The sequence below is a fragment of the Balaenoptera acutorostrata genome, chromosome 16 (genome assembly GCF_949987535.1).
Source record: "Balaenoptera acutorostrata chromosome 16, mBalAcu1.1, whole genome shotgun sequence".
NCBI classification, from domain to species: Eukaryota; Metazoa; Chordata; class Mammalia; order Artiodactyla; family Balaenopteridae; genus Balaenoptera; species Balaenoptera acutorostrata.
Window position 1 is genome coordinate 32,499,869 of NC_080079.1, and position 26,667 is coordinate 32,526,535.

The 26,667-nt window shown below is 35.8% G+C and overlaps 1 protein-coding gene across 15 annotated transcripts in view; it reads right to left on the bottom strand.

The window, feature by feature from the left end:
- Positions 1-25,910, bottom strand: part of ZNF518A (zinc finger protein 518A) — a 68,748-nt gene extending 42,838 nt beyond the window's left edge. For 2 of the 15 annotated variants that reach the window (XR_003623857.2, XR_009005653.1), the window contains exons 1-5: positions 25,505-25,729; positions 22,907-22,992; positions 10,290-10,436; positions 7,731-7,782; positions 7,074-7,197 (exon numbers count right to left, since the gene is read on the bottom strand). Coding sequence is in view for 11 of the 15 variants with exons in the window: in XM_057530882.1 (XP_057386865.1) it covers positions 2,334-6,800 (4,467 nt within the window). In the remaining 4 variants the exon portion in view is untranslated. The other 13 variants (XM_057530882.1, XM_057530884.1, XM_007187444.2 and 10 more) reach the window with 13 other exon arrangements.
- Between the last annotated feature and the right edge of the window lie 757 nt (positions 25,911-26,667).

Sequence of the window (26,667 nt, forward strand, 5' to 3'; positions counted from 1 at the left end):
ACACTTCCTTCTCTCTCTTCTCTATTCACAGAAGGTGATGCATCATAATAGATCTAACCATAACAGAGCAACATTTCAGTTTTACTGCCGTTAGGGTACTGAAGAACATAAGCCTCTCTGTGGCTTTTCTTACCAGCATAGTTAAACTATAATATATGTTACCCTTCTCAAACAAAATCTCAAAATTTCACCTATAATTTTGGGGGAAAAAAATCCCAAACTTCATTTTGCATTCACTAGCATTAAAAAAAAAAAAAAAAAAAAAAGGCTTTGAAAACTAAGTATTTCCCACTAGAATAAAATTCCCATTTGACTTCAGCATAGTAAAAAAAATTATGTAAACACAAACTTAAGATAAATTTAATTGAAGAAAACATTCATTACAGAAATTAACAATGCTTACCATTCTTTAAACACCATATACATTATTAATATATACTGTATATTTCCAATCAACTCCGTTCTTAGGCTCAATTTAAGAAACAATTGTAACAGGTTTTATACAAAAAATACTTCACTTCTAAGAAAGTAGACAAACTGCACAAAAACAGTACATGTATAATGTGCATAGCAAGATAGCTTGAAGCATCTATGTATGGCTTTCTTTAAAATAAAATTATTGGGGGAGTGGGCCCATTTGGGACCTAATGTTACAGTTGACGTATGTAAACTGTTTCACATCTTTTAGGCACTTGCTAACAATAGTGTTCAATCCCTGAAAACTGAATTTATCCAAAAAAAAGAAATTGTACATCTGAAATAAAAACCAAAAAAATAACATGGGTAAAGTCTTATATATTCCTTTTAAATTAAACGACAAGTTTTATTAGTGCATGCACAGAACTAAATTGAAAGAAAATAAACTTTTTATGTCAAAAACTTTCTGTGCAAAATTTACATAACTGAAAGGTACAAAAATATGTACAGGTTCTAAATTCTTTGTTATATACAGAAAAGGAGCCCTGAAGTTTTCATTCAATCAATGAAAATGTCATAACCCTAGTAGTAACAATGTAACAAAAATTATATAGTATGTAATTTTTTAATACAAGAACTCCATTGTCCAATGGTCCAACAAAATTTGATCCAAACTTACAAAGTGGGAAGTTTAAATCGATGATTCTGTTGTCATGAAAATATTCATTTAAAAACTCTACCTGTTGGACATACCCCTTCGGAATCTGTCCTGAAGTTTTATGCACGGTCACTGAGTCCACTATTAATGCTTCTCCAATTTCCAACTGCAAACAATCAGTAATCTGCTTTGGGTTGTCAGTCATACTGAAAAGTTGCTAACAAAAATGGTTTGTCCCAATGTGGACATGTTCAGACACTAATAATAAACACAAAAGTATGATTTGCTTTGCTAATCTTACTTCAAAATATTGTTTCTGAGGAATAACTTTTAATTTTCAAGAAAAGCCATTCCCTTGGAAGTGCTTCTATGTTTCACTCTTTTTAAAAGGGATGGCAACCAAGAAAAAAATTGGCCACTTGGTTTACGAGGGGACAATTTAAATCAAATAAACATAGTTCTGTGCAAGGGAATCACTGGGGAATATAACCAAATTCAGAAAAATGTTCAAGTTCTTTAAATGAACTTCAAACTAGACAAAGAGAGTTTAATTCTTCTCTTGAGACTGCCCATCTACTGCAACACTTGAGAGCCATTTAGAAAAAGAAAATCACGTTGGAAGAGTGTTCCAATCAATGACATGGAACACAGCTTACAAGGAAAAAGATCTGCTTGTCAAAAACTCTTATCAACAACCATATGAGGTGTAACTGTAGTGAGTTAAATGTACCCTCAAAGGAGCTTAACTACCTTCAAAAGAACTACATTTTGCAGATGTAGAGTAAGTTCTTTACCCAAGTTCTCTTAGAGTATCTTCACAAATAATGAGAAACTCCTTCAGTTCCACAATCAAAGAGATCTCAACCTCTTCAGAGGAGCTATAGTTATCAGAATCATAAGGCTGGTGGAAGAAGAGAGGGAATGGGGCTGTCAGCTGTTACTCTCTACTAAGAGTCACTAAACTGGGAAAACTGTTTTATCAAAATTTTCTTTAGCCCTAACTTCCCGAGAACACATTTTAAAAAATTAAATCAAGGTGTATCTGTGCTGATTAGTTTCTTTCAAAACTTAACATGTGCACTGACAGCATTTTCAAATATCACACTAAAACTTTTGCTCTTCCACGGAAATATAGCCAACTTTTAAATGTTTAACTTCAGGTACTATATTGAAGTAAAAAATGTCTGCATTAGTAATTCAACCCACTATTTTCTTCTAAGGTAATTTTACTTTTCTTTTCCTTGGTAATTACAGTAAATTATTCTAACATGTTCCAATCACGAGTAGCTTCCATTAAATGTCTCTGACCATGACCAGCCCAAGCATCCTGATTGTCAAATACTCTACCACAAAACCAACAGTTAAATTTAGCCTTCAGAACATTTTCAGAGGTAGTTTTCACAATCTGGTAATTGTTTTTGCTTGTCTTTTTGAGAGTTAATTTTAGCACAAATCTTTCTTTCACAGAACTAACAGGTTTAAATGTTTTGTGCCTCTTGGGAAAATCATCGTAAGTTGTTTTAGAAGGGTTATAACAAACTGGTTTCAGTAAAGCACTGATAGTTCTTTTTGACAATGAAACCTTAAGTACACGTCCATTAAATTTAGCAATAGTTTTCATTACATTTACTACTTCTGGGGCATCTGCATCAGGATGATTCAAAACTACAACTGGTTGGTTTCTCCTAGGACATTTCACAAGCTGTTTGGAACTGAAGGGGAAAAGCCGCAAAGTTCTGACTGAATCTTTTGAAAGCCTGGGTCTGATGAATCCGAACGATTCATGGACATCTTCAGGCTTTGCTTTTTCTTTACACTTTCTGTGTAATGCTTTTTTTCTTGGAGGTTCTTGGTAACTATCCCTACACTTGCGTTTACAGTTTCTGTTTCTAGATACAAAGGAAGTTTCAGAATCTTTACTTCTTTCATGAGTTTTTATCCTTGAACATTTCTTTTTCGAAGTCTTTTTCTTATTGAAGTTTCTCTCAATTGTACAATTTGTTTTACACCTTAATACCCTGGCCTCTGAATGGTTAGTGATACCTATTGGTTCCTCAGAAGATTCTGGGCATGTTGCAGTAGAAGTTATCACAATTTCATTTGCTGGCATCATATCATCTAGTAATAAGGGTAAGGCATCTCTAGAAGATTCTGGCTCTTTCTGCTCTCCTCCTATAGTCTGATTAGATGGTACATTGTCTTTCTGCAGTGAGGATGCAGAGTTGTTTACTGACAGATTATGAGCAGCAGTCACATTTAAAACAGGGTTAAAAATTTTCAGCAGTATTTTTTGTGGTGTTCCTTCAGGTTTCTTTGGCTGTATATTTTTATAATAAGTACTATTCGGGACTAATTTAGACTTAAGCAGCTCAGTCTTATTTGGCATCACACACTTTAAAAAAACAGCTTGTTTGCCATCAGGCAAAAGGGTGTAAAGAGGTGGTTTTGGAAAAATCTTGTTCTGCTGTTTTACTGAATCCGAGATATTCAACTTAGTGCCCTGATGCTCAGATATTATATTAGGAGCAGGAACACCTTTCACTGAAGAACTTGCTGGCGTTTTAATAATGTAAGGGCCTCTTAATGACAAAGTATTTTCTGAGCTACTTCTCATGCTCAAACAGCTGCCAATGCTGGAACAAAGTGCAGGGGTTAGACAATTACTGTTTGGTTCTACTTTTAAAAAAGGTGTTCTGCAAGGCTCCTTATTTGTAGTTCCACAAGCTTGAGCATTCTCAGTTTTGACAGCAGAAACACCTTCAAGTTTCCCATTATTAAATGTTAAAATCATCCCAGGTTTCTTGTTTAAAAGGAGAGAGGCAGGGACACCTTGTGTATTAACCAATGGAAGTGGTCTTCCTGAAACATGTAATCCAGGCTTGTTAGCAATGTGCAATGGTACAAAAAAGCCTTTTGGAGTCTGAACAAAGATCGCCTTTTTTGGTTCTGAATTTACAAGTGGACTCTGCACATATAAAGAACCTATATTTTGCGTAGTGGCTCGTAGTTTGTCTTTTACAAGCTGCTGTGTAATTATTGCATCTGACTGAGTCTTAGGTAATGTGCCAAAACCAGAAATTCTAGGGGTCTTCTCTGAATCTCTCACATCTTGTGACATTGACAACATGTGTTTTTCTTTTCCACTACATTTTAAATTCAGATCATTTGTAGCCACATTAATCCCCATATTACCAGATGGAATCGGAAAGAAGCCTTGTACTTTCAAGTCTTTTGAAGATTCAACTATTTTGTCTTCTCCCTCATGTTTCTGAAATGACTGGTCACAATGAAGTGGCAGGTCTTTATCTGGAGTGTTACTAGAGTCTTGTTTTACATCAGGTTTTGCTTTTAATACATCTTGAAGTAACTGGTTTATCTCAGGTGGCAAAAGTTCTGATGCCTGTTGGCTCTGGAGAGAGAAAACAGATGTAATTCTAGGCATCATAGGTGACTCAACACTAGAAACGTCATCCCATTTAGGCTTTTCAGTCATGCTCTCTAAATTCTGATTTTCATTAGTGTATAGATTCTGTCCATCAATGTTTTGTCCTTTTTCTAAAACACACTGTTCTTCAATTTCAGCTTGTGTTTTTAAAGTTCCATCTTTAGTATTTAAATGACTAATAGGTGCTAAAAGGTTATCTGGGTTTGAGCTCTCCTTCCTCACTAGTGATAAAACTGACTCACTTATTGGTTGTTGAACTACTGTCTTGCTTGATGAAGATTCTCTTTGAGGGTTTTCACACACTGCTGTCCCTGAAAACCTACGACGTTTATTAGAATTATTCACTTTTGAGTAATTATGAAAAGGTAATGATCCTTGGTTGGAAGATTCAACAGGTAACTCAGAGTTGACATAATTAATGCAATAGTTATGCATATCTCCACTGTTGTATGAATTCGGTTTGGTAGTACAGGTGACTTTATCTGGACTTTTCATGGCACTACCTGATACCTCAGGGTGACAATGAGTAATATGACTTCCCCATAAGTCAACATTCTCTCTTGTTTCTACTTTTGTGGTCAAATTCACCGATGCTGTAATCAATTCTGATGTTATCGGCAAAGGAGAAACACTTTTTTCATCATCCATAGTTGGAAGCATATTACTTGTTTGAGATAGTAAAGCCATTTCTTTTTCTGAAGTTACCTTCCCTGAAAGTATAGGAGATGAAGATGAAAATGGAGTAGCTGCTTTCATGTAAACTGTGTCATTTAACTCAGTTGTTACTCCTGTTAAAAATGCAGTAGTGTCCAAAGTCTGGGGCTGCAAAATTGCAGTACTGTCCCTTACAGCACCTGACTGTGAGCCTGGTGAATATAAATTCTGTTTATTGGTAGGCAACAGTTTTATTACAATATGTTGTTTTCCATCCACCATCTTAAAGCCCATAAACTTAGCACTGTAGTTAGCAGGAATTGTTATTCTATTATTTTTTACCATTAACACTGTAGGTCCTTGTACAGCAGTCTTCAAGAAACCTGAAGTAGAATTTGATCCCTCTTCAGCTCCATTACATTGCCCAGTGGACAGAAGAGTTGGCTTTTCTGACTCTGACTCAGCAGGTTTATCATTATTCTCACAGTATAGTCTTTCATCTTTTTCTTCATTTAAATGTTCCTGAACAAGATGGCTCTGGTCTTCAGATTTAGCCTGTGTTTTGTTCACTTTTTTAAGCACTTGAGTGTTTTTTTCTATACTTCTGTCACTTCCATTGTTGATTTTCTTACGTTTCCAGAATGTCTTCCTTGATGCACCTATTTTATATCTTTTCAATATTAGTTTAAGTCCTGCTGAAGTCTTTGCCATCCTTTTTTCATATTTGTCTTTTTCCAGTTTTTCTTTCGCATATAAATGTTCTTTGTGCAAAGTTATAACATGTCTTACAAGGTGCTCTCTCCTGGTAGCACCATAGCTACAATATTGACAAGTGAAGGGAAACGTACCAGAGTGAATATGAAGGTGCTTCTGAAGCTCTCCTTTGGTTAAACATATATAATGGCATTTACCACATCTATAAAGGATTTCGTTATGTCTATGTATGTGCTGAACAAATGTGCCAACATCCTGGGTGGAGAATTCACACTTTTCACATTGAAAATTACCATTTACACAATGTGTGGATGAAAAATGCTTTGTCAAGTCTAATAAAGTATATAAATTCTCATTGTTACAAATGTCACATTTTACTAAAGTAATTCTATGGGTTCGTCTGTGTTGTTTGAATACCTGGAAGTCATTTGCTGAAAAACTGCACATTTCACAAGGATATGAAGGTAATTCACCACGGTGCCACATTTGGAAGTGTTTCTGCAAATCATTTGGGCTATACCGAGTACTATCTCGGCACTTCAAACAGTTGAAGTTGAGTATTTTTGCAGACATTTTTATACCTTCTTCAACTCTCTCAGACTTATGGAGTAACATACACTCCTCTACACAGCTTACAGTCTTTATACTGATAGATTTTCTTGCAGTCTGTGGTTTATGCTGAAATAATTTTCTGTATTTGTCAACTTCATGTTTCAATAGGACCTCATTTGGAATATTTATCTTCGGCAAAACAATTTTCACATTTTTTAGTTCATAATGAAAACTACTTTCTGAAATTTTTGGCTTAAGTACTGATCTGATAGTATCAACTATCTCATTTTTCACATCATAATCTCCTTTTAAAGTATTCTGTTTTTCATCAAAAAATAAATGTTTCTGTTCAGATGGCATGATTTAACCAAAAAAATCCCAATTTCTTTTTTTCCTGCAAACTCTTGAAGTTACTTGTAATTTGAACAGGAAACAATACTGTGCCGAGACATCTTCAAAATACCAGGATTTTTCCCACATTAACTCACCTAAAATCAAACAAAGAACTGAAATGTTCATCACAGAAGTATCAGTAAAATTCATATTTTAAGTTCATTTTGACACAAAGCAAGAATGTTGATCAAACAAATAAAAGACATAAAAGACCTATTAAGTATTTTAAGAACAGCTTACCAAGAAGTAATAGTCTGAAGTAGAAATAACACTAATCTGGATCTCAGGAAATACAAGCTTTACTTCCAGCTCTGCTCTGTAACACTGGTCAAGGTTTGACTTCTCTGCACCTCAGTTTCCTCATCTAAAGAAAACCACAATTGGATAAGTACCTTTAAGCTCTAAGATTTTATATAAAGTTGATACTATAGTTTTTAAACAGGATTTTAAAAATCTCAACAAGAGAGCCCTGTAAACTTAAGTTCCACTGACACACATGGTTCCAATTATACACATATACCATTAACTTTCTCAATTACTTAGTTGACCCTATAGCTATTACCTTGTGAGAATTTCAACAGACTTCTCTGCAGATTTTCTACTTCCCTAGTGCCTCAGGGATAATTTATGCTTAAAATAAGTTTCATTCACCTAAACAACAATAACAAAAAGACATTGCCTGCTGTCTCAAGTTATCATTAATAACTGGTAAAAAAAGAAGAAATTGAAAGGAGTAACACATTTCCCTGGGGTACTCCTAAGTCTAGCTACTACTTCTGATTCCCTACCATTTTGGCTTTTTTTGTCCCTAGAACTAAGTCAGGTGGCAGCAAGGCAAGCCCTTGGCAGATTAGAATGTACCCATTACTAGCTGTCTCCATTAATTCAAACACTTACTGGTTTGTGTTACTCTAGACAAGTCTCAATCTCTGTGTTTTAGTTTCTTCATCTATAAAATGAAAAAAAAAAAAAATTAGTATTTCCCCTACCTCTTTCACAGGGTTGTTGTAAAGATTAAATGAGGACACATAGGTAACAGAATCCTGTAAAGTACTATATAAACTGTAGCTACCACCATTACTGTATGTGATTACCATGTATGAGACATTATGATTCAAGGCGCAGAGGAACAGAAAACAGTAGAGTTAAAAAGATGTGACAGGGACTTCCCTGGCTGTCCAGTGGTTAAGACTCCGTGCTTCCACTGCAGGGAGTGCGGGTCTGATCCCTAGTCGGGGAACTAGGATCCTACATGCCACACAGCACGGCCAAAAAACCAAAAAGGATGTGACAATATATTGCTGAGAATGGAATCTGACTACTGAAGGTTCAGTAGTAAATATATCAAGCAGTACTACATTTTCATACTTTCATGGTCTGAAATATGTATATGACTAATAGATATAATTAGGTAAGCTAAAAAAATAAAGTGTAAATCACATTAAGCTTCATCCATGTCTATCCAAAGGTCTCACCTCTAAATTTCAATTAATCTAAGCAACTAGGAACTTCACTATTTTAAAAATCCTTTCTGAGGGAATATAATTAAAAGTTAAATTACTTTACATTACTACTAAGAGGTCCTTTGAATATTTCTCAAACTTAAAACTTTTGGTTGGGTCTAAAAAACACCTTCAATATTTTTCAAATATATATATGCTAACTTGAAAATGAATTCATTAGAAGGGTATGAGTTTACTGAAAAAATTTTTTTTTACATACCATGCCTAATACAGTAAAAAAATATTAAATTTTTTACTATATTATTTAAAGCTAAATATAAAAACTTTTTCTTCAAAAGTAAGAATAATAATAAATGGCTGAAAAAAAGTTCAATGATACCTGGTGGATACTTCACACCAACTGAGAAGATTCTCTACAGAGTATCACATTCTCAACAGTGACAAGCATCATGGTCATCTATGGAGTTTTCACCATACCAGAATCTGAGGGTGGGGCTCAAATATGTGAAACTTTTAAAGCACATCGAGTAATGATTCTTCCACATTTGGATACCATATTGTGGTCATTCCAGACTATCCATACCCAAGCTTTTCTATTTCTATATATAATCAAGAGGAGTCTGTATCATAGGTTTCATTATAAAAGGCAAATTGCTTCTTATAGTAATGTTTCCAAAAATGTGTAATGCTAAAAAATTACGTATTTTGATAATATTTCTAAATATCATCAACTTCATTTCAAAATACCTATATAATTTAAAATTTTTCTTAGAAGAAAATACATATCCCAAAGTTTGACAACCAGTGTGATTTAAATAACTCCATCAACTAATACTTACTAAAAAAATACCTACTATAAATGTGTTGCATTTTGATGAGTGCTATGGAGAGATGCAAAAACATGGTCCCTACCCTTAACTGCAGCTTGCAATCTAAAGGAAGAGGCAGGACAAATAAGTTCATATACTGCTTATTCAGAGTTGATCATCCAGCAACTTTAAGCTTCTAATACACAAAAAATAGAAAATAATTAAGTAGGATGCATGGCAGCCAAAACAGATGCCACAGAGCTCACCCATTAGAGTACATGCCCTTTCCTTACATACAAAACAATGCTGAAAAAAGGGACCACCTCATTAAGAAATCCACTTAGCTTTTACTTAAGTCTGATAACTGCTAATTAACTGATGTTGAATGTCATTATTTTTTATATTTAATGTATGGCATGTATAATATAGCTTTAAGAGAGTTTGTATATTTTAGGTATTTTGGGGTTTATTTGCCCTCAAATTTTAAGTTTGGAGAATGTGTTTTATTTTTTTCAACCTGTTTTATGTGGAAGCAATCAAAGATGACACCTGGTAGCAAATTATACTACGGTTGCCACCTATGGGGGGAAAAAAAAATGTGTTCCATTAAAAGAAAAAAAAAAGGAAAGAAATTTTATTATAATTTTAATCTTCCAACCTATTAGCTAATGCTCTTTTCACTACAGACCAATCTCTACACCCCACCAACAAGGATTACTGATTTTAAATCTCCTACTTAAATTACTGCCTTACATATATGTATTATTATATCATAAGACTTGAACAACATCTCATCAAGCCTTAAAATAATACTATTTGTTTAAAGTATGACTGGCCCTTTAAAGTAACCCAGAGTTTGCTGCATCAAGATGGCAACTCAAGCCAATTTGATTTTCTCCCCCACCCAACTGAAACACAAACTAAAAAATATAATTTTAAAAAATCCTACAAAATGGCAAGAAACTAAAACACATTCCACAGCTATGCCACAAGGTGTTTGGAAAGAAAAGGTCCAGAGAGAGAAGAGTGAAAACAAATGCTGATCAAGCAGCACTTTTAAAGCACCACTTTTAAAGAGGAAGCACACTAGGGGACATTCATTCAACCAATATTCAATGAGTATCTATCTATTATGCCCTAAGTAAAAAAGTAATAAGTCCACCCACTCCCTCTCCTAAACATACCTTGTGAGAGAAGTGAGGGCTTGAGAGGAAGCTTGTGTGAAGCCCTTTGGGGTGACAGAAGGCTCAGGCTGAGGTATGGGAAGAGAATGAATCCAGAGCTTTGAGCTGGGTCCAGAGACCAGACACAGTTGGGGTTGCTAGCACCAGCTGTCAGGAGAGATGTAAAGAGGACATCATTTCTGAACAAAGATACATCTTCCTAAATCCATGGCCATCTTGTTCTGTTTAAGAGTGCTGCCCTTTCTCGATGTAAGTGAATTACTAACTCTAAGCTGTCAGAATAAAATTACATTAACTTTCCCCACTTCATCTAACCAACTAAGAAAATCTTGGTTTATTCTCCAACAGTACATCTCAACTCCCAATGCCATCAAAAAAGATAAGCAGGCAGAAACATCACTGGATGCAGCAGCTCAAAAAAGGGAAAATAATCTGAACACTCAGAGAAACCTCTCAACCAGCAGTGAAAACCAATAACTACAATGAAAGTTACTGGAGGAAAACGGAGAAAGCTTAAAAAAAAAAAAATCAAGTAGTGATTGGTAATCTCACTAAGACCTGAGCTAGTATACTGAGAAAAACAAAAAACAAAAATAAAACATACTGCCATGAAAGAGAGAACAAAGTAGATGGGGGAGAAATAATGGTTTTGAAAACAGGAGAAAAAAATTACATTGAGTTGTTGCTTTTTTTTTTAAAGCCTTGAATTTTCAAAATCAAAGGCTCCCCAAATGCCAGGCAAGATTATTAGTGGGAAAATATAAAACTCAGTATCTAAACTTATCCTAGTAAAATGTTTGAGTTTAAAAGATAAAAATGAAATTTTACCAAAAAAGGGTGGAGTGGGAATGACCTAAAAAGATATTCACAGCACCAACTTTAATCAGACATCAATATTAATCAGACATTTTACTCACAATTCAAAACACTAGAAGACAATGAAATAACATTTATAGAGTTCTGAGGGAAAATAATTAACCCAAGAATTAATTCTATACCCAGGAAAACTCTCATATGGGAGGGAAAAACACAATTTTAGATATGCAAAGATTCAGAGAATATACTACATATGCACTGTTTCTAGGAAAATCTTTAACACTTCAGCAAAAATCAAATTTCAGTCAGAAACAGAAAGCAGTAAAAAAATAATGTGATATAAAAGAAATATCTGTCAACAATAACATCTACAAAAGAGAAGTAAATGTAAATATTTTGTAAACACAGTTAAGAAAGTAGAAAAGACTGGAGAAGAGGAACATCTGCAAAATGACAAACATATAAGAAGCCCTTACAGAAAAATTAATGATGGGAAACAGAAAAGGTGACAATAGCAACAAAATTCTAGATGCTGGAAAGGAGATAAGTAGTAAATGACCTTGCAGACTCAAGAAAACAATCCCAAGCAGACAGTGGGGCAAACTAAGAACTAACCCATTTTATACTCTGAATCTTCAAAAGACTTAGGAACTGGCAGCACCAAGTCACTCTGAAATGGGAAGAAGAAAGGAGGAGGAAGCTAAAACAAAGAGAATTTTGGAGAAAGCTGCTTGAGTTTTGGTTAGATGCTAAGATTCTCTTCCCCACTCCATCAAGCTAGGTTACTGCTGTTCCCCAACCACAGCAGAAGTCTGGAGGTTATTCTCTGCAGAAAGTAAAACAGAATCTCTGAAATACAGGATACCAGACACAGCTGAGAAAGTGGGTACCATACCAAAAGGAAGAGGATTCAATGACCATATACATATGAGACACAAACCCCATCCCATGCCCCAGTTGGCTCCTAAGCTAAAGCAGGGCTATAAAAATGTGGTCTGCTGATGATCCATGAACCATTTGTCACCAGTCCATGACAAGATTTGTACAGAAACTGAGTAAGCATTTAGAAACTGTAACAGCACTTTCACAGTGTTAAGTTTATGTCTGTTGAATCCAACAATAAAAATTTGGACTTGTTTTGCATCCTTTCTTTTTAAAATTTCATTTTCTTTTTTTTTTTACCTTGCTAAAAATCATTTTATTTTTCGTTCGATAAACATTGTGCATGGATTTCCTATAAAATTTCATTTTCTAGAAATAAAGGCACTACAACATACTAATGATGGGAATGTAAGCTCACAGAACTTTCATAAAAAACAGTTTGTAAAATATATGTATTTATTATAAATATTATAATAATTTTTATAAAATAATATAAACATAAATATAAACATATCTACATCTACATATATGCCAGGGGAGAAAGTACATTAACTTCCAATTCACTCCTAGAAATCTATCCTAAAGGTAATAATCAGATGTTCACAGAAGCACTGTTTACAAAATCACAAAATTAAAAACAACTAAAAGCCCACCAATAAATAATTTATGGTATTTCTATTCAATGGAATATTCTTCAATTTTAAAAATAATATTGTAAACCCACATTTATTAATAGGAAGAGATCCAAGACACATTAAGTGAAAAAAACAGAAATCAAACAGTAGACATGTTAGGATTTAATTTGTTCAACTATTAATAGATGGGTAGAAAATAGATGGATAAACAGACACATGGTCCTCTACAAACTCTCAGTAAGAAGTCAAGAACATGCACACAAAAGAATGTTTATAGTGATTACTGGTTATCCTTAGGTCAGTGTTTCTTAACATGTTATCCTTGGATTACTATGACCTCCACACTGGCATACTTCCTTATCATAGCACAAGCAAATAGCTTACATTTGGATGTAACAAGAATGACAATCTCTTTGTCCCTAGACCACACTATTATGAAGCTTTATCAAAAAAAGTGGCATGAATCCATGAAACTTTTGTAATTCTCAAACAAAGCAACTGACTTTGTGGTAAACCAACTAAGCTTTTCCTGAACAAACTCAAAATAGTAAACTTGACACCAGTACAAAATTGAACAATGTTGACACTAAAGGTGGACAAGAAATTAAAACAAAATAGGTATTATTCAATGCTGTACTCCCCTTATCAACACACAGGTACCCAATTACACTGTAACAGCCACAAAGCTAATGGCAAACATAATACTCAGAGAATGAAGAACTATGCTATTAGATGTCACTATACCTCATAAATTCATGCTATGAAGAGAAATTTTTTAATTTAACAATTAATTTGAAAGCCATGAGGTTATTTAAAAAGTAAGTAAAAATAGAGTTGGCACCACCAGAATAGCAGTTATGTATGCACTGCTGTTAAACAAATAAAAAGTTGTATGTATTTTATACAGAAAACAAGTAGTATTCAACTAATATACGATTCCTGATCTTGGTACATTGTTAAAAGAAAGAATAAAAATTGTAACATCAATCTAAATTTGACTTTTTTTCTATATACTATACAAAGAAATAAATAGCAAGTATAATGTTGAACTGTTTTTGCATTAGTTAAGTATATTATTCTTTAATAAAGTACTGGTTTAGATCTGACAAAATTGTATTTATTTTTATTTTCTTTTTTAGTGTTCTCATTAAGTTTTGGTATTGGTATTATGGAGAATTTGTAAAATGAATTGGGGTACCTTCCATCATTTAATCTGCTCTGGAATAGTTCACTGAACATGAGACTCGCCTGCTCTTTAAAATTACACAGACTGCGCCAACACACCATATGGGCCTGGTACCTCTTTAAATTTTAGACATTACAATCTTTGCAAGTTCTTCTATGGTTTCTGGGATCTTCGGGTTTTCTACTGCTTAAGTCACTTTTGGCAATTTATATTTTCCTTGAAAAAAAGCAATTTCCTTCACATTCTCTAAGTATACCCCCATAAACCTTACTTTTAACAATCTATCCTACAGAAATAAAAGCACAACATAAAGATATGTAACAGTAGCACTTAAATGTCCACGAATAGGAAAATGATTAAGTAAATTATGGAATATCCACATGAAAACAATATAAAGAAAGAGGTATATGTATTGAATTGCCTTAGAAAGATATTTATTGTGAAATTTTTTTAGTTTTCAAAAAAGGAAGTTGCAGACTAAGGCATGTAATATATTTTTAAATTAGCAGGAAAGAGCCTTGTTTTTATGTCAGAAGGAAAGATCCTATGAGTACATGTTTGTACATAGACAAATTTATAGATATCCTTCAAACTACTGATAACAGGTTAATTTTTTTTAAAGGAATGACAGCATGGCATAGCAAAAACAAAATAAAACAAAACAAAAACAAAAAACCAAACAAACCAAAACAACAGGGAAAGAATCATCAGATCTCCTAAGAACCTTGACTGAAACCAAGAAGGCAATGTCACTACCACAAGTCTTTACTGAGGCCTGCCTGTATATTCCTGCCCTTGAATTCTAGGAAATTCTGTATCCTTAACGTAATTCCCCCTTTTCAGCTGACATTAGCTTAAACTAGCTTAAGCTAGTTTTATTACTTGTAACCAAAGTTTCTTTCTTTCTTTTTTTTAATTGGAGTATAATTGCTTTACAATGTTGTGTTAATTTCTGCTGTACAACGAAGTGAATCAGCTATATGTATACATATATCCCCTCGCTCTTGGACCTCCCTCCCATCCCGCATCCCACCCAGCTAGGTCATCGCAGAGCACCGAGCTGAGCTCCCTGTGCTATACCACAGGTTCCCACTAGCCATCTATTTTATACATGGTAGTGTATTTATGTCAAACCTAATCTCCCAATTCATCCCACCCTTCCCTTCCCTCCCTGTGTCCACACGTCTGTTCTCTACATCTGCATCACTGACATTAAGTTAATAGATCAATGTCGACTGTGTTTAATTCACAGAAAGGTAGGTTTTGTGATGATACTTTAAATAGTTAAAGGACTTAAGCATGTAAAAAAGGAGGAAAGGTTATCTAGACCAGAAAAAAAGAAATATTAGAGGAACTGCAGGATCTAGATCACAGACAGAATGGGAAGGTTAAGTAAGAAGACTACAGAGGACAAATTTGAACTTGAAATGAAAGGTAACAAGGAGCCATTCATATTACTTTATGAGCAGAGAGTTATAAAAGCAGTACTTTAGAAATAGTATTAGAATGACACTAGACAGCAAGATATATTGCAGAAAGAGAGTAAAAATAGAAGTGAGAAAACTAAGAGGACTAAGTGACAATCCAAACAAAAAAGTGAGGAACCAGAGAACTGGCAGTGTTAGCATATGTTAGGAATCACACAGTAGGTACAGTGAAATTTTTTAAAAGATGATTCCCAGAGTAAAATGCCAAGGATAGAGACTTAGAGTGAATCGAAAAGTGCCATTCCTGGAGAGTTTTGTTTGCTTTCTACAACAGAGTTTTGTTTTGCTTTAAAAAGCAAAGACATTCTACAGTGTTCAGCTTTAGTGAAAAGGTATAAAAAGAATCTATGTGCTAACTCACAACATTCTAGTTGCTCAAACATTAAACAAAGAACTAAAAAAACTCTGAGTTTAGTTTAGCCCTATTTGTGACTCAGCATGTACCTCTGTAACCTAACTTGTCACATTAATTGTCCATACACAGTTAGGAAAACTAATTAGTCATTATTTTTTTTATAACTATTGCATTCCTTGAGTTATTGAATTTTTCTCTGCAGAGATAACTGAATGCAAAACAATCATATAAACATACAACTGGAGATAAAACAAAGCAGCATGCAGCAGGAAGAGCTTGCTGAAAAACATAAAGTTCTGCCTAAAAGGAACCTAGAATACACAAAAAACTAAAACTCTTATTTTCAAAGCAGAACCTATTTTATTTTATTTTTTAATTGGGGTATAGTTGTTTTACAATGTTGTGTCAGTAGAAACTAACAGAAACTATTTTAGTGTCCTCAAAATAAACTATTCTCTTTTCATGACTTGGAACATTTTGGGCTTACTCTTTTTGTATCTGTTTTAAGTTTTTAAAAAGTTTACCCCAGAAGCCGACACCTATCTTATTTTAAACAAGTGAAAGAATAAATATTGTAGAAATTTATATTGAAAGTCAGCTCCCTTCAAATCATTGTGGCCTAATGACCTAACTTACCACAAAAAAGAGAAATAAAAAGTTAAGTATGCAAGTGTGATCAAGTACAGATATAGAAATATTCAAAATGCTAGTGTACATGTGAGCCACCTACCATTCAGGTAGATTTGTGACACTGGTATACAATTATGAAGGAGTTTAAAATAAAAATTAAAATACAGAAGCAGTTCCTGACTCAGGTGAATCTTATTTCTTTTTACTCTCTGAAACTGTAACTGCTCACTGTACATACACACACACACACACACACACACACACACAGCTCAATATATAAGATGCTTTCTGCTCCCCAATATATACACCTATATTTACCTTTGTTCATACTGTTTCCCTTCACCAGGCTTGTCATCCCTTTCTCTTTCTCTTAATTCAATTCTGGTCAAACTTCTTTTCTAATTCTACTTCCTATAGGGACATGAAACCTTCTGCAACACACACTATTTCCCCCTTCTCTGAATATTCATTTCAAGGATAGCCACTGCGCATCACTTTATTACAAACTTTTATCGATACATCATTTCATTTTTAAGTTTTACCTCCCAAGATAACTTATAAGCATCTTAAAAATAAGTTCTATTTCGTATTTCTCATTTATCCCTCACAAACACCCAGAAGATTGGGCACACAGGGACCTAACAAATTCTTAATTCATTCATTCTTTTATTTTCGTCTCTCCATCCCCACTGGCATCATCTTAGTCCACTGTCATCTCTAACCTGGATTAAAATAAGTCTTCCTAACTGGCATTCATGCTTCCCCCCTGCCCACCAACCCTTCTCTGAATCCATTCTCCACACAGGAGCAAAAGTGATCTTCTTAATATAAAACAGATTACAGTATTCTCTGCTTAAAACTCCTCAGGGGCTTCCCAAAGCACTTAGCAAGCAAAATTTAATCTCTTGGCCAAGGCCTGCAAGAAACAGTGACATCTGGTCCTGGACTTCACTCTTCAACTTCATCTCATGCCACTCTTCCCATCTGTAAATATACTCCAGCAAGCTACCATATATAGACTCTCAGTTCCTCGATACTCCCTCCCTATCTTTCTTATCTCAGGCCTTTGCACCTGCTACTCCCTGCTTGAAATATTCTCTCTCCCATTCCTCAAATGGTTAGATCCTTCTTATCTTTTAGGCAGCTCAAATGTCACCATCTCGGAGAGGCTTTCCCCAACCTATAAGCCATTCCCTCCTCAAACAAAAAAAATTGTTCTCTATTTTAGCCCCTCGTATTTCTTTTTCTAAACATTTTCCCCTCTGGCAATATTTTATTTATTTGTCAATTTATCTTCTATCTGTCTCTACCACTGGAATAAAAGCACGTAAACACATGGACCATACCTGTCACGTTCTTTGCTATACCACCAGCATCTGGCACAGTGCTGGCCTTGTAGCTAGGACCAAATATGTGCCGGCCTTTGTTCTAAACCTTGGGAATACAGCAGTGAATGAAACAGACAAAAATCCCTCCCCTCATGGAGCTAACACTCTACTGGTTATTTAGATAATATCAACATAAGTAAATTATATAATATAGTCAAAGGTGACAAATGCTGTGGAGAAAAACAAAGTAGAGAAGGAAAGGCAGAACCAGAGTTCTAATTTTAAATACAAAGTCAGGGAGACCTCACTTGAAACGGTCTGATTTGAGCTAAGATCTTAAGGAGTTGAGGCAGACAGGCAGCATTCCAGGAAAAGAAAAGAAAGAGTAAGTGCCAACACCCTGAGTGTGGAGTGTGCCTAACATGTCCGAGGAACAGCAAGAAGTTCGTCAGTATGATGGGAACAGAAAGCACCAGAGGGAAAGCAGCCGGAGAAGATGAGATCAAAGAAGTAATGAGGAGAGCTGCTGGAGCATTTCGGGTAGAGAAGTAACATGAGCTGAATCGTTTTTTGAAAAGATCACTTTGGCTGCTATGTTAAGAACGCAGTATTTGAGAGGGAGGTAAAAATGGAAGCAAGGAGACCACTTTGGAGATCATTATACGACAATTACCCAGGTAAGAGATGGTGGCTTGGTAGAGACAATAATGCATGGTCAGACTTTGAATATATTTTGAAGATAGAGCCTATAGGATTTGCTGACAGACTAAATTTGGTCTATGAGAGAAAGAAACACATCAAGGATAACTCTGAAAGTTCTGACCTCACCAACTGGAAGAAATGAGTTGCTCTTTACTAAGAAAAGATAGCGTGGGAGTAGTAGGTTTGGAAAGTATATCAAGAATTTGGTTTTGGCCATGCAGAATTGGAGATATCCAGTTGACATCCAAGTAGAAACGTGGAATGTGTAACCGAATACAAAATAGAGGTCTAGGTGTTAAGATAAAATTTGGGGAGTTATTAGTCTGTGTATATATATGTGTATGTATTTTTGTATATAGAACTGAATGAAAGGGGTAAGTAAAAAAAAGAGAGAAGTCCAAGGCGTGAGCCTTAAGATACCCTAACATTTAGAGGGGAAAGAAGAGAAGAGCTGGTGTGGCTGAAAGGAATGAGCAGTGAGAATGAAGGTGAATTAGGAGAGTGGTACCCTCAAAGCAAAGTGAAGAAAGTGGTTTCAGAATCATAATGATCAACTCTGTCAAATAAGATGAAGACTGAGAAATGACCCCTGGACTTAATGTCAAGAGTGCTGGTGACACTGATTAGAATGGTTTCAGTGGCTCACAAACATGAATTTAAGAGAAAATGGGAAGAGAAGTAGAGGTGTAATACAGACAACTGTTTCAAGGAATTTTACTACAAAGAACCAGGAAATAGAGGAGTTGGAGTTTTTTGATTTGTTTGTTTTTTAAAGGTAGAAGAAATTATAGTATGATTGCATGCTCGTAAAAATGTTAAAATTAGTGATGGAAGAGAGAAAGAAAAGAAATGCAGGCAACGTCCTTTAGTAAGTGAGAAGAGATGCAATCTAGTAAACAAGTGGAAGAGTTGAACTTAGAAAAGAACAAAGATAATTCACCTGTAGTTACTGGAGAGAAGGAAAAAGACATCAGCAGGTGGGTAGATGTTATTGTGAGAGGTTGTGGAAAGAAACGCCTCATTTAAGTCTACGATAGGGGTTGGCAAACTACAGCCAACAGCCAATTCTGGCCTGCTGCCAGAATTGTAAATTAATTGTAAATTAAGTTTCATTGGAACACAGCCACATTCGTTCATTTACATATTGTTTATGGCTGCTTTGGTGTTACACAGCAGCTGATAGGTACAATAGAAACCATATGTCCACAAAGCCTAAAATATATACTACCTGGCCATTTATAGCAGAAGTTTGCCAAACCTGGTATATTGGAATACTCTGTTAACTCTTTGAGCTGAGGACCAGATAGAAAAGAAGAAACAAAGAAGAAAGAAGAAAGAAAGAAGGAGATAAACAAAGAAGAAAGAAGATAAACAAAGACCTAGGAAACAACAGCATTTAGTGAGAATGACACATTAACCTATACATCATTCCTAATATCTGGAGCTCAAAATAAATATTCTATGAGTAATCAAACATTACTTTAATTTCACTCCTTATCTCTTTTCAAATGTTTTTATAACTATTGCTATATTAGTTTTGAACTGGCTTTATCTCTACAGAGGAGGTATGGTTTCACCACTGTACTAAGGGATCTCTCAAAAAGAAGGAGGTAAGAAGAAATTAACTACATATGAAACACGGAACAGCATCGCAGGTTAAATACTTTTCTTTTTTTTAATTTTCAAGGCGGATGGTTATTAGCAACAAGATCTTTTCCATGACAAATAAATATACACCACTTGAATACACTTATTTTATATCTTAGCATCACAAAAATGGTATCACACTGAAAGAAATACAAACATTTTACTCAAAGAAAGCTCCACCTTAGTAGAAAGAAGCAAAATTTCTGCCTGGCTTTCCAAATACCTCACACATAGATTTACCTAAAACAGCCAACCTTATTTCCCATTACCTCTCATTCCCCCAAAATACAAATTGTTACTGTCAAACCAGTCTCCTCCCAATCTTGGATGAGCACTTAATCATTTTCAACTCCATCCATTCTTCAATTATTCTTTATGCCTATCAAAACCCAATTCATAAGTCAAAATCCATTTGAAGTTATACCTCCTTTCAAGAAACCTTTCTAGACTGGGCCAGCCCTCACTGATTTCCTCCCTATCAGAACTCAGACTTACAACCCATATGACTGTGCGTTCATTTAACCTTTTTAGCCATTTGTATTATGTTTCATGTATATTAATCTGGATTCCTTAAGTAAACTATAAGCACTTTGAAAGCAAAGAGCTCCTCTTATTCTTATATATTACTAAAAAGCTAAGTACAGCACAGATTATTCTCAACACACGCTTGTTGATCTGTGTAACTTAAGTATATAAAAATGTGCAGTATTAGAAAAAGTCCACCATCCACTCAGCCAAGTATGTACAATCCTTGACTACCCAGGCAGGTGCACATACTTGTACATACTACTATGTATCCGATAAATATTTGTAGATTGAATGAAGGACTAAATACATGTATAATGAATGAATGCATGCATGCATGAATGAATAAAGGGTATCTTTTATAAGGCAGAGGGAAAGGGCAAATTGTGTATGGACGTGAATGATCAACTTGAAGCTATAGATCTTAAATTCATAAAGGCCATATATTCATCAGGAGGTTTTCTGCTACAATCCAATTCAAACTAACTTATATGCAGAATTTTGGGCCAAGGGACTGGAAAGGACACCAGGGTAGCAGACAGAATCAAAAAAAACCCATAGATACCTCATACCATGGTTCCTGGGACTAAAAGTGGTACTCTATCTCCATCTATCTCCCATCTATATGGCTTCACTTTCACCTACTACAGATGCGGTTCTCATACACGTAGGAAAGAATGTCACTAGCATCTTCCCAGATTAACAACATTAGAGAAAAGGGAGCATCTTTCTCCCAGCATTCATATATCAATTTCAAAGGATTCGGATTGGCTCTGCTTGAGTAACGGGCAATCACTGTTGCAACAGGGATGATTGGGCTTGGGTTATAACACTGACTGATAAGACAAGACACCAACCACTCATAACAGGGGAGCATGGTTCCCCAAACGAAGAGATACTGGGTTGACGAAAACAATATGCATACACACATATATATACGTCTTCTACCAGCCACAACCTCCAACAACTCAATTTTAATTAGGAATTGGTGATGACTTTACCATATTTTGAAATTATTTGACTTCCTATAAAGCCAATATTTGTTTTCAGCTATTACCACTTCTTGAAATGAGACCCACGTGAAACCCACTAAATTTTCCTAAGCTTCAAGTCATGCACCTGCATTCCAATATTCTGACACTGGTTTCATGCAGTCATACCAATCATGATTTTAAAATTTTAGTCAGATTTTGCTTATAATTTTTAAGCTCAGATAATCCAAATCATTTTGATCAGTCACCATACAGCAGTCTCTTATTTACTTCGTTACATGTGAAGTTTCATTGTTCACCATGTTACTTTTTTTGAGTAGTTTGGCTCAAACTTAGCAAAGAAAACTCTTAGCACTCAGCATTTACTTTCTCTATTCAGGAGCAACACAGTACCCATGTGAATCTCATGGTAAGAGATCAAACAAATGTTATATACGAAGAAATGACACAGGTAAATGAACATAAATGATAACCTGGTATCTCAACTGAGCTTTGTTGCTTTCTACTTACTGTAATTGTTATATTACCTTAACTTTTAATAAAATAATTTGTACCTTTGTGAAAAATGGCCTGAAAAAAAAAATCCATCTGCTAGTAAAGTTCACAGAACATGGTTACGATTACTAGAGTAATAATTTAAGTTGGTATAGTCTACTTAAATTATTTTAGTAGTTACGTACACAATCTTATTCCTAACTTAGGGTTATACTTATGGGTATACATTTGGTGAGGGGAATTATATGATACTGTGATATCCCAAAACCTATCCAACACAAACAGCAAGAGGCACTTGTGTTTCAAGGATAAATAAGCCATGTTTTTGTACAAGGGTAAAGTATTTTCCACTGAGTGCAAAGCTTTCCTTATTATAACACCATGGATTTGTTGGCAGGTATTTTTCCTTCTTTTTGTCCAAACCAGGATATTCAGACGACTGTTTCCAGGGAACCAGTCATAACTTCTATAGTGATTCCTAAGTCCCTTTTCTGACTCACAATGCAGATATCATTAATCACAATACAAATATACATTAGATAATTTTTATTTAGGTGCATTACTTTGCACTTACTAGAGCAAAACAGAAATATTCTTCTGGCCATTTATACAGCTTCAAAACATCTTCCTACCACATTTATCTCCATCATCCATTACCCAGGAGCCCTTAATGTCATCTTTATACTTAGAAGGATGATATAGTTAAAATCATCTTTAGATTTCTAACGAAATGTTGAAACATAAACTATGAAACAAAAAACTACTTTTTTTGCTTCCATTAAAATGAAAACCCACGTGTATTTTATTTAGGCCAAAAGTAAAACTATAACTTAGGGAAATTCATATATAGGTAACTATTCCATTTTGCCCAATATTAAAACATATTAACTTACTACTTAATAGACTATGTACTATAGTACTTCAATCTTCACCATACCTCTTTCTTCAAGGAACAAAAGGCACACAATTTAATGCTTGGACAAAGCCACAATCAGGAGCAGTGATCAAAAGAAGAGATGATATCTGGAAATGAAGACCAAAATTTTAAAACTTTGACTGCAAAAACTGTCAGTAAAATGTTTTTAAACTTTTGATTCAGTTATGCTTCATAGTCAATGTATGTGTATAAATTTAGAAGAAAAAATCTCTCTGCACTTAAGACAAATAACCTATCATTGACACCCAGTGATAACATGTCATAAATTTACAAAAGTCACAAAACTCAAAGCTTAGAAGTGAGCTTAGAATCAATCTAATTCAGTATCTTCATTTATTACATGATAAGGAAAATGAGTCTTGTCTAAATTCACAAAGCTAGAACTAGAATCTGGATCTGATTCCAACCTAGATATCCTACCATGATAATGCTACCTCTTAATACTCACTTCTGGTATCTACGGTTCCATGAAAATTGCTCACCATGTGAAGCCAATACCCCATATAGAACCGAAATACTCATAGCCTACACACCTGATATAAGATAATTAAGAATACTTTCAACTTTAACTCTTTTCTTTTGCTTATAGTGCTTTGCCAAAAAACTTTTAGTAGAGTAACTGAAGGAAACTGGGCAAGGTCCAAGTCTTTTATCTTTTAAAAAAAGAAGAAAAAAAAAAAGCTGTATTAGGTGATCTACAGCACACAATGCTTTAACAAAAACAAAGAGAAAAGTAAACCATAAAAGTATATTAAAAGAGCATGTTTAAAGTATATTTTAAAGTCAAACTGTAGACTTATGCTAAAATATATCCCCTCTGGAATGTTTCAAGATATAAAAACTTCGGGATCACAATAGACTATACTATTACCAGACAGGATAGGAGAAGATCTGAAGTGTGATGATAAAAATCGCAAGCATTTAAAAGCTCATACATATCAATGTGCAGAGTAGATATTCACTGTGGTTGCTGTCCTTTTATCCTTCCCAAAAAACAGTCATAATACGTTTTGAATTGATACTTATACTTACTTTTCGTGGCAACAATAAGGAAAAATTTGGATGTGCAGAACAGGTGTTAGATACCTACATTTTTCTCCCTCCCCACCCTTTTGTTAATTTTCTAGATCTAGGATTCATCTTATTTATGAGAATTTTAACAAAAATCAACATGGTCTACTATGCTTACCGTCCTCATGAAATGTTAACACCCTGAAAAAAGTTAATACAATGCAATGTCTTAATGAATTTCAGGAAAATTCAGTTTTGTTGAAAGATAATGAACCCACTTCTATTGATTTGCAGTTAAACTCTGAAAAATGTTAGGGTATTTCACAGAATCCATTTAAGTGGTTTTTATCTGTTCAACTTGAGTACAATAACTTTACAGTACACTCAAATCAGATCCCTTCCTGCATGAAAAACAATTCAACCATTTCAGTAAACTAGGCCTAACACATAGACGTTCAAAGTTAATGAAATTCCCACCCTGATGTACAGTTTGGTGGCATGTTTCATCATCGTGACAACCGCGCAGAGTTCAACACTATTATGTATTCTTTAAACATTGACTTATTTTACTTTTCTAGTGTTTTTTTAAGTTTTGATATCCAAACATACCCAACGAATGTTTTCGCTAAAATAGTTCACAAACAGTAAACGCCCCCAAACTTAAACCTAAATAGAAAACTGAACCTGGACTTTTGCATTCAGAACGTTAAAGCTACCGTATCTGTTTCATTGGTCTACTTAAGAGCTATAACATTTTACCTTACATACATTCATCCTATATATTTTCAATTACCATAGCCATCTAGGAAGAGACTGTCTACTACTTGACAATGAGGACATGTTAAGAACAGACTCAAAATGGACCCTACAAGTAAGAAAGCCAGTTACAAAGAAATCCATCTGCCACTGGGTGTGGTTGGGGTCTGCACGGAAGAGCGCCCTTGGCCAACTCTGGAGGAAGGAGCGCGCGCCTGAGACTTGAGCATATCTGCAACAACAAAAAAAAGACCTCCAAAGACCACAGACTGAACCCACAATGGGGACGCCGTCGAGTCGGGCTGCCGTGGACCTGCGAACCTACAGCTCGAGGGGTGCGGTCTGAGGGGTGCCCAAGCAGTCTCCACCAGCCCCGGAACGCGCCGAGTGGGTGCTTCGAGCGCCGCGCGCCCCGCTCCGTCCCAAACACCGCGCCCGATCCGCCCCTTCCTCCGGGGCTCGGCTGCCCCTCGGGCTCGCGGAGGCACACTGTGCTGCCCTCCCGCTCCAGTTCCTGGACTGTGGGAGAGTGCGGAGTTCAAAAAGCCCCGACGTAAAGCAAGCCCAGGCTAAAGGACTGAAGGTTAGCTCTGGCAGCCTAAGAGCGCCTAGTAAAAGGACCGACTTCTCTAGAAAAACTTTGCGACAAGTTAGGCGGAAGCGCTGAATGGCCGGGACTATTTAACAGACGCTTCCTATCACGAGAGGCGGAACCCTGAGAGGGTTCGGGGGGCCCTGCAGCCCCCACAAACTCGCCCTTTGCCCCCTAGCTGGCTCTCTAGAAGTCCCGGCATCCTAACAGGTCTGGGCGGCTCCGCTCACGGGGAATACCTGTCGTGGTCCCCATTGCCTGCGAGTCCCTTATGGCGGCCATTATGCTTCCATCCGGGTATTGCCGAAAAGCCGATCGCAGCGCTACCGGGAGCGCTCGCTGAGGCGGAGGGATCCGTGCCGCACCTGAGGCGAGCGGAAGAGGACGGAGGCCGGCAGGGTCCTCCCCCCACCCTGGTGAGTCTAGGCCACGGAGCTGGGCTCGCTGCTGACCTCTTATTTAGCGCGCTTCACGGGTGCCTGCCACGGCAGTGGCTCGTTTCCCCCCTTGGCTCACCGGCAGCTGGAGAGAGCCTACTTTCAATGGAATGAGAGATACACCTCCACTCTATGCTCTTCAGAGAAGACACCAGAAGCAGGAACTGTGCTCTTGGCAAACCCTTGCTTGACTGGGAATGGTCTCAACCCTGAGATTTTAATCATTTCCGGCTTTGCAAATGGCGTCTCCCCTCCTCCTTGCTTTTGACATGGCAGGGTTTAGCAGCCATTGCAGCCCATGTCAACGAAGGAAGCTGCCACAAGCAGCACTGGAAGACATATTGAACTCCAAACATGTACATATTTAATAATTGATTTGAAAACCGTCGTTCAACAAGGGAGGCTCTCATCCCCATCAAAGGAATCCTTTCCCACACTACACACAGGGCTGACAAAGAGGTCAATTAATATGATTAGGTTTGCGCCAGGGGCCAGTATGGCTCTTCTATCCTTTACCGGATTTATGAAATGAAATCTATTAATTGACCTCACTTTTTTACATAAATTACCTTCCTTGGGAGGGGGTAGGGGTTGTTATGGTGGAAACTGTTTTATTTTAAATGAAAAAAAATAACGCGACTGGAGGGGAGGGATATGCCAAAATATTAAAAGGGGCAGTACGATAGAATTTTTGTCTTCTGTTTTTTATGTTCCATATGTTCTTAGGAAGTATATATGCCGTTTGTGATTGAAAAAAAAAACTTTTAAAATGTTTATCTTAAACATTTTTCATTGTCTTAGAGTATGCTTTTGAAAATGTTGACATGTAACCATACACACGATTTTCTGCATCCTTTAATAAAAATGTACTCTGTGGAATCCTCACTTTGTCTTTAAGGAATTTTCTTATTACTGTCTACTGGTCTACACAGTTCCTCCCAGAAAAAAGGAAATGAGGGGTAGTA